General features: G+C 38.8%; 1 protein-coding gene across 2 annotated transcripts in view; it reads right to left on the bottom strand.

Annotated features, from left to right (window-relative positions):
* Nucleotides 1-5,481: 5,481 nt before the first annotated feature.
* Nucleotides 5,482-9,341, bottom strand: part of nrxn2a (neurexin 2a) — a gene marked incomplete at its 5' end in the record, with an annotated part of 403,284 nt that continues 399,424 nt past the window's right edge. Inside the window, one exon of one of the 2 annotated variants that reach the window (XM_079834264.1) lies at nt 5,482-8,377. In XM_079834264.1, the coding sequence (XP_079690390.1) occupies nt 7,578-8,377 (800 nt within the window). In that variant the 3' untranslated portion in view covers nt 5,482-7,577. The remainder of the gene's footprint in view (nt 8,378-9,341) is intronic. The other variant, XM_079834263.1, reaches the window with a different exon arrangement.

Genomic DNA, 9,341 nt, shown 5'->3' with positions numbered 1-9,341 from the left:
TCAGACTGATAAAGGCTGGTAGATCACATTGGACCAGTTGCAAACCAGGTTCCAATATCCAGTGTGACCTGCCTTAAAGGGATAGTTCACCCAAAAATGAAAATTACCCCATGATTTACTCACCCTCAAGCCATCTTAGGTGTATATGACATTCTTCATTCAGACGAATACAATCAGAGTTATATTAAAAATGTCCTGGCTCTTCCAAGGATTATAATGGCAGTAAATGGCAGCCCAAAATTTGAAGCCTAAAAAAGTGCATCCATCCATTATAAAAGTAATCCACACGACTCCGAGGGGTTAATAAAGGCCTTCTGAAGCGAATTGATGGGATTTTGTACGAAAAATATCCATATTTGATAAGTTATAAAGTAAAATATCTAGCTTCCGGCAGACTGCCTACCATATTTAACTTACGGAAAAAGTGTAACTGGCGCGACGATGACGTCGGACGTAGCCGAAGCGTTTTGAACTGTGAGAGGCATTACACTTTCTTCATGAGTTGAATACGGAAGGCGGTCTGCTGGAAGCTAGATATATACTTTATAAAGTTTTAAATATGGATATTTTTCTTACACAAACCCATCGATTTGCTTCAGAAGGCCTTTACACTTAAGCTGGTCCAAGCTGATCTTGATGATGGATTAGATAGACTACCAGCTGGTGGAGTTGAGACTGACTTAGTAGACCTTAGTCAGACTGATAAAGGCTGGTAGATCACATTGGACCAGTAGCAAACCAGGTTCCAATATCCAGTGTGACCTGCCTTAAAGGGATTTGTGCCAAATACCGATCCCCCAAATCCGCCCGGAGCCGTGTGGATTACTTTTATAATGGATGGATGCACTTTTTTTGAGCTTCAAATTTTGGGCTGCCATTCACTGCCATTATAGTGCATAGATTAGCCAGGACATTTTTTAATATAACTCTGATTGTATTCATCTATAAGAAGAAGAACATATACATCTAGGATGGCTTGAGGGTGAGTAAATAATGGGATAATTTTCATTTTTTGGTGAACTATCCGTTTAAGCTGATATAAAATCCAGCAGGGATAAAGACTGGTTTTTTTTTACATTACTTTTTAAATTGCAACAAACAATTGCAATGAACTTTGATGATCTGTTCCTCTTGACCGAAGGGAAAAAAAAACAGTGAAAAGCAGTGCCCGAAAGTCTGTCATTATCGCAAAATATTAGCATAACAAAAAAGGCTGAGTGTATAAAGCTTTCATCTACAAATCTACCAAAAAACATCCCACTTTTGCATATTTCACCCTACATTTAACTTTGGACTGTCAAAGTTGATCAGTGCCTTTTCTACTCATCTGACATTTTGATGGCTTTTCATCATACAAAAGGCGCAGCAAGCTAATGATGATCTGATGGTTTTGAAATGTGCTGAGGAGTCACTACCAGGATTGTGCTGCAAGTGTTCTGGCTTCTGCCGCCGAACCAAGAATCACTCTCAAAGTCTCGGGTTCCAATGCCAAAATATAGACTTTATTATCAGAGATAAAGAAAGCACTATTATTTATTATCTTATTACCATTTCAAGTCTGTTGTTTTAGTACTCTGGTTTCGGGCCAAATACCGAGCTCGGAGCCTTCTCCTCGGACAGCACGGCAAATGCATATTATTTATTCTACACTGTCAGAAAAAAAGGCACATTGCTGTCACTGGGGCGGTTCCCTAAGGTACAAAACAAAAAAGGTACTAATATTTACCTTTAAGGTATTAATATGTACCTTTAAGGTACTAATACGCACTCTTAAAGTACTGATATGTACTGATATTTTGAGGTACTAATATGTCCCTTTTAGGGGTGAGTAAGGTACAAAGATGTACCTTTTCACTTTTGTACCTTAGGGAACCGCCCCAGTGACAGCACTGTACCTTTTTTTTCTGAGAGTGTATCCGACTTATTTGTAAGTGTGAACGGCAGTTCACCATATATATGAACACTTACAGGCCTGCAAATACGTGATTGCAGAATAATAGTAGAATAATATATAATAGGAGAATAGCTTTGGCTATAGGCCTATTCACATTGATTATGTGTGATTTTTCCATTGGGACATTACATTGTGACATTCATATTTTCAATTAGTTTACTTTTTTTTTTTTAAATGTCATTTTATTGATTGATACATTTTCTTGGATCAAATTCAAGCCTCGTTCTTTAAAATGCAAAAAATTGAAGAATGTCAGCAAATGTAAAGGTGAAACCTAGCTAGATTGATGAATGGGTGGATTTAGACAGCAGATGGCAGTCTCACACTTCTGCAGGTTTTTTAAATGCAAAGCTTTTCTTCTGTTGAGGCTTCATTCTCAATCCAATGGCATCACAACTGCCCAGTACTGCTCACTGTCTGTGAAATCTTCCCCCCTTTGTCTTTTCAGACAACTATTTTTTGAATCAAATCGCATTCAACGACAGCCTTCTTAGAAATTGCAGCAAAGGAAAGTTTAAATTCTTACTTACCTATCAAATGTCATTTCAGTGACATTTGGGAAGGTTTTTTTTAATAATCTTAATGCATTTCCTCTGGCAGGACAGGTGCATTGGCAGAAGTGAAAATTTGAGTTCTATCTACTTTGAAGGAAAAGGAGAAGCAAGTCGGCTACTAAATTATTCATCAAATCTCAAATCCAGGGCTCAGAGTTCAGAAAGATGTGGAGTAGAATGGCATCAGAATGTGCTGACAGGTTGTCTTTTGTTCTTTGCCTTTCTTAATGTGGGGTTTTGAAGATTTTTTAAAACTAACTGCGGCAATAAGTGATAAACCTTGCCTACCTTTCAGTTTCAAAGCTTGTCTTCTGTTTGAAAATCAGTAATTCTTCCCCACTATTTATTGATTCATACAAGCCTTAAGGCTGTCTTGATGTTAGTTAGGTCTTATCTTTAGAGACCATAAACCTGAATGTTACAATCTCTAACAAGATATTGCTAATTCATCTAGGCAATATATCTGTGATGTTCACTTATATTTCTATAAATACATCCATCCATCTATCCATCCATCCATCATTTGTATTCCTTTTGACTTTATCCTTGTGATTTGAATCTTTTTTATAGAAGGCGAGATTGGTACATTTTACATCTGCCAGAATATAATTGAAAACACAGCCACTGACTGAATAAAAACACCCATTTAACGAAATGCTGTACCTAAGTGTATTGTGTGCATATTGACCAGATACAATTTACTCCTCTGGATTTACAATAGACCAGAATAATGATCAAAACAGAAGTGTGTCATTGCCAGCTTTCATCCTTTGAAAGGCTCGCTCCAGATATAGCTTTATCAGTCTGAATCTTTTCCAAAATCAAGTTGCCTCTTATTCCAGGAAACTGCTCTCCATAAACATGCTTTTAGCTCCAGTCTTTAAATAGCTCAATCTGTACGGCAGTGTGTATAGTTAGTTAGGAACAAGTACATGAACAACACTATATAGAGTGGGCGCAGAGAGAGGCAAAGAACCTTTCAGAACCAAGACCATAGAGGAAGAGTGTTGTTTAGAAGCCCGTCTACCTAGATATGAGCAGCGTGGCAGCAGAGGAATCTGAAGACGTCTTTGTATTAGCAGTATGTGGAGACTTCTGGGGTAGGAACTCATCAATATATCAGACCAGATGATGAAATTGCCATGTAAGACAAGGGCTTGACTTCACAGCGTAAGAGTTCTTACTATGGATAAACCTTGATTTTCAGGCAGGAAAGACACTGGGAAATAATGGTTCTTCAAATACCATTAGTCTAAGATGAAACCGTTTATATTCAATATTAAATATGAGAGTCTAAAACTTCAGACAACAATAAATTAACTCTTTACCCACCAGTGTTTTTTTTCTTCCTTTTCTAAAGTTGGCTGCCACCACCAACATTATTTTTACAACATATTTATGGCACCCAGAATATTTTGTTATATGAATATCTGAACATGCAGTATATCAAAAGAATGAACAGAGCTGCTTAAAAAACTGTTTTATTCTTGCTTAAAGGAGTAGTTAACTTAAAGAATTAATATTTCCTGATAATTTACTCACTCCAACGTCATTCAAGATTTTCATGTCTTTCTTTCTTCAGTCGAAAAGAAATTAAGTTTTTTGAGGAAAACATTCCAGGATTTTTCTCTATATAGTGGACTTCTATGGGGTACAACGGTTTAAAGGTCCAAACTGCAGTTTCAGAGGGCTCTGCACGATCCCAGCTGAGGAATAAGGGTCTTATTTAGCAAAACGATCAGCCATTTTCTAAAAAATATAAAAATGTATATACTTTTTAATCACAAATGCTCACATTATAATGGTCACACGTGACCTATGCGAAAGAACCGATCAAGTGTTTTCAAAGAGAACATGTTAGAGTTAGTCAAACGCCCCTTCACAAAAAAAAGAAATGATGTCGGACGATTTTGAAGTTGGAGGAGAAAATGAGATGGAGTTTTTCGCCCTACCGCAGTACTTCCGCCTACGTGACGCGTGACCTTTCCAACGTGATGACATAATGCCTGGTGCATCGCAGATCAGAGCATTTGTGGTTAAAAAGTATATACATTTATATATATATTTTTTAGAAAATGACAGATCGTTTCGCTAGATAAGACCCTTATTCCTCGGCTGGGATCGTGTAGAGCCTCGAGGCTGGAATTTGGACCTTCAATCCGTTGTACCCCATTAAAGTCCAATATATGGAGAAAAATCCAGGAACTATTTCCTTAAAAACCTTAATTTATTTTTGACTGAAGAAAGATGACGTGGGGGTGAGTACCATATCAGGAAATTTTAAGTCTGACGTGAACTACTCCTTTAATACATAATTTTTTTGATCAACATTTGAATGTGGGTAAGTAATTTCCATGAATGGTGGGGAAGCATTGTCTCATAAATGACAGAAATTTCTGTCAATGGCGTGGAAAGAGGTGAAGAATTCCCTAAAAGTGATTTTGTCATTATTTAATCACCTTCATGTTGTTCCAAACCTGCAAGACTTTCTTTCTACTTTGCACCATAAAATTGTTTGTCACTTTTGGGTGACCTACACTATAGTATACCATTCAAATGTTTGGGGTCAGTAAGTTTTTTTTTTTTTATGTTTTTGAAAAGTTTGTTATTTGATCAAAAATACAGTAAAAACATTAATATTGTGAAATATTATTTTAAATTTGAAATACAGTTTTCTGTTTTAATGTAATTTAGAATGTAATTTATTCCTTTGATGTCAAAGCTGAATTTTCAGCATTATTACTCCAGTCTTCAGTGTCACATGATCCTTCAGAAATCATTCTAATATGCTGATTTGCTGATCAGAAAACATTTCTTATAATCATCAAACGGTTGTGTTATAAGTTATGTGTAACTTAATAATAATAATAATAATAATAATAATAAATCTCACTAATTCTAAACTTTTGACTAGTGTCAATCTCTTTAAGACAAATATTTTTTATAAATAAAAGAGACCACACTGACCAAATCAGTACGAAGTATAGAACCAAGTGTATTTTTCCCTCTGTCAATGTACACATATTTAGATTTCATCTCACAGTAACACTTTACAATTACATTAAGAACGGGAATATACTTTGACCAGCATAGGTAAATGACAATTATATCTTAAAAGAACAAACAAAACAAAAACACAAACAAAAAAATTGCCCTGTCGATGACATAACAAAAAAAAAGTAAAAATGGAGGTATGGCTAGGTGTAATGCTTCATATTTTACCAAATTCAATAAAATCCCAAAACATTTTTTTTTCTCCAGAATTTCACATTTGAAAATCACTTTGTGTAGCTGAAGTAATATCTGTTGTGAATAACAGTTTTTTTTTCCATTTGCAGAGAAAGGACTAAACAAAAACCTCTTTGTAATAACAAGGAATTCAGGAAAACCATATTTTCAAATGTGAGAAATATCTAGACAGTATACTGTTTTTTTCCCCCTTTTTGCCTCCTTTCCAGGAGGTGTCCTTTGATACAAAAGTCTGGACACAAGGTTGTGCTGCTTTATCCATAAAAGTCTTGTCAGTTTGCTCCTTTATGCTTTCCTTTAAGGTTTGGGAGGAGGTGAGCTGGCATCCTGATGAGAACAAGTTCCTTTTTTGCCTCCTTGAAGAGATGCCAGAGTTCTCAAAATATGATTTCGCCTCCGTTCTCCTTATCCTTTTTGTTCCAGTGTCTGTAGTCTCATTCGGATGGGTATTGAGCTGTAGTATCACACCATAGAGAATATAGGAGGCAAGAGAAAGAGTTCTCGTAGTCTTGCGTATATCTTTCTCATGCCGGAGGACGGACGAGGACAAACACTCACACACACACACAAGCGCACGCGCACATACGCATACGTACCGTATGCACGATACACACAAACCTGTCTCCTGAAGTGTTTTCAGCAATGTCCTGTATTTACATAGATACATCTTTTGTCCAAGCTGATGTTCAGTTCAGGACAGTCCCACTTTCTGAGGTCTCTTTTGTCTGCGTCGTGCTCGCCCATGGTGTTATGAATCCCTCCGGGTGAGATGAGAGTTATCAACTTTATGTATTTCATATCAAAATACTCTCATGGAAAGCTGAATGTGAATACATCATGCATGGAACACAATTAGTAGCCTAACAGGTCACAATGTTTCGACACCATGGAGAGAGAGAGAGATGCCTTTCGTGGGCTTTTTAAAGTTCTAACAAACCTCTGAGCTCTTCTCCACCTGCTGGTGGAGGTGTCGCTGTCAAAGCAGGCTTCGCCGTCTGATCTGCGATTCTCAGTGAGAGCGTGTTTATGAAACCATGGCTGATAAACAACAAAGAAAGAATTAGATTCATGTGTTTCATGACAGGGACAGATAAATCCTAATTTCTACATTTGAGTGAATTCGAACTCTTCTGGTATTTCGGCTCTATCAGAGAACGATGTGATTTTATCCGCCGCCTTTCCAACTGAACACGTTGTTTTTTTCCCTTTCCAAAAAAAGGTGTCAGATTTAACATCTCCACAAGAACTGACGGGAGCATCTGCTTGTCTCGTGCAAATAACTAACACAATCGCTTCTGTTCTTCATGAATTATTACAACGAGGGCCAGCGAGCGTCTCGTAGAAGATCTCAATTTCATAGCTCTATGAAGGTAATATTAAATAAACGTTCAGGAATAGCACCAAAAGCTTGTGTGTGGAGACGTCTGTTAAACCGGCAGCTTTTCTCTCCCTGTCCATGGTGTTTTGTTACTCTCCTGTGGAGGCCCGGACCACGCAAAACATAAATTTTTAATCGCAAAGAGGGCATTACATCATCTGGAATGTAATGGAAGAATTTCTTTAGACATGATAGAGATAAAATTACATACAACAATGGCTTTGCAAGACAGCAACGAAAGGAGGATCTATCCGTTAGTGCCTTCCTCCTCATTCCCTACGTCCGTATCGTTCGGTGGCAGAAAAACTTTTGGAGAAGTAAACAGAAGATTGTGTGGCTTAAATGTTTGAGGATGCAGAGGAGGTGATTTGAAGTTTTAAAATCCTCAGCACACTTCCTGTCTGTGAACCTCCTCCTCGGTCTCTCTTGCACGCTTGTTTCCTTAGACGTAATACTCCTTGTCTTTATTCTTCTTGCCCTTGGTAGTCGTTTTGGCGATGGCGGCAGTCGTGCTTGGCGTCTTCTCCTTCACTACGGCACCGTTGCTTTCGGAGCCCGAGTTGCGGCTCTGGTCCACCTGATAAGAGCCTTCGTCCCGGTTGCGGTACTTGTACATGGCGTAAAGGAGGATGAGGATGCAGAGGGCGGCAGCCGCCACGATGCCGACCACCATGCCTGTGGTACTGCTGGACTCCCTGATCACTTCCACGGCGCCCGGGAGGCCCTTCTCCATCAGGTCGGTGGGGTGAGCTGTGGGCACATGGGGGAAATCAGGCGGGTAGGTTAGACCCGGAGTGTGACGGGAGGACGGGGCAGGTGGCAGGAGCACCTGGTCGCGGGTGTTCATTTTTCCCGCGGGGATGTGAAGCTGGTTGGGGTGGGTGGTGGGGGCGGGGGCTGGAGGACGGTGGTCACCTGGGCCCTGGCCTCCGCTCTTGCCCACGGCGGGCGGCGGCGGCAGGACTGTCCTATCCGTGACCATGGGGGAGTTTTTGTAAAAGTCCTCATCATCGGACTCCGTCATTTCTCCGGAGCCGAAGGCCGACACCTCCATTGGGTTGTCCCCGCAGTCCTCCTGGTCTGGAGGGCATGGCGGACGGGGGTCGGACACAATGAGGGACTCTTTGGTGGTCTGGAGAGGGGTCAGGGAAGTGGGAGGGGCGGGGATGGCAGGGTAACGGGTGGCCATGGGAAGGGGGTCTTGGGTGTCCACGGTAATTATGGGCAACACAAGTTCACCTCCTGGGATGAGAGAGGAAAAAGGGCGAGAGGAAGAAGAATTAGTGAGGACTCGACAATATCTAGCTATAGAATTATACATCTGTTTGGACTATTGTTATGTGCAATTTATTCTAAGACAAAGATTCTACACAATAGTTTATATTCACATTAACATGTTTTCTAAACCTATTCAAATGGCTAACAGAAATATGTTTAGATCACTAAAATAACATCTAAAACAGAACCAACTCATATCTTGAATAGCTCTTGGCTCTTCTTTGGTTAAACAAGATAGCAAACCATGGAGTTTGGGTCACTTACATCAACAAATAGGCCGCATGATTTTTGCATGGAAAAAAAGCAAATTACAAAAAACAAAGGTGTGTAAGATGGTCCCTTTAAAAAAACACAACTTTTCTCCCCTTTATACTCTTTGACACACTCATCTGTGCTCTAGTCTTTCATCTAACTTTAACAGATCTAACATATTTTCCTTTGCAATGATAAAATCCTCTGTATATGTGCATTCTGTGATGAATTATTATATAATGCGGTGTCTCAAAACTTAGTAAGCGGTAATGCCTATAGGGAATTGTCTCTATAAATCTTATTACAAACAAAAAGTTGAGTTGACTAATATGAGATGCTCTTTAAAAGCAGAAACTTCATAAAAAGACACTGACATGGCACTTAAACGGTGACTCTGTTGTTCTGATTTAGCATGTGGTTGAGCTAACTCAGACAAAATACTGCATTTTAATTTTATACACTACTGTTCAAAAGTTTGGGGTTAGTATTTGTTTAAAGACTTTTTTTTCAGGATGCATTGAATTTATGTAAAGTGAAAGTAAAGACATTTATAGTGTTGTTCTTTTGAACCTTTTATTAATCAAAGTAGAAGATTCCATATATATTTACACAAAAATATTAAGCAGCACTGTTTTCCACATTAATAATAGTAATAAATATTACTTAGGCAGCAAAT

This window comes from Gobio gobio (assembly GCF_949357685.1).
Source record: "Gobio gobio genome assembly, chromosome: 14".
In the NCBI taxonomy this organism is placed as follows: Eukaryota; Metazoa; Chordata; class Actinopteri; order Cypriniformes; family Gobionidae; genus Gobio; species Gobio gobio.
Note: the sequence above shows the minus strand (reverse complement) of the source record. Positions and strands in the feature narration are given on the sequence as shown.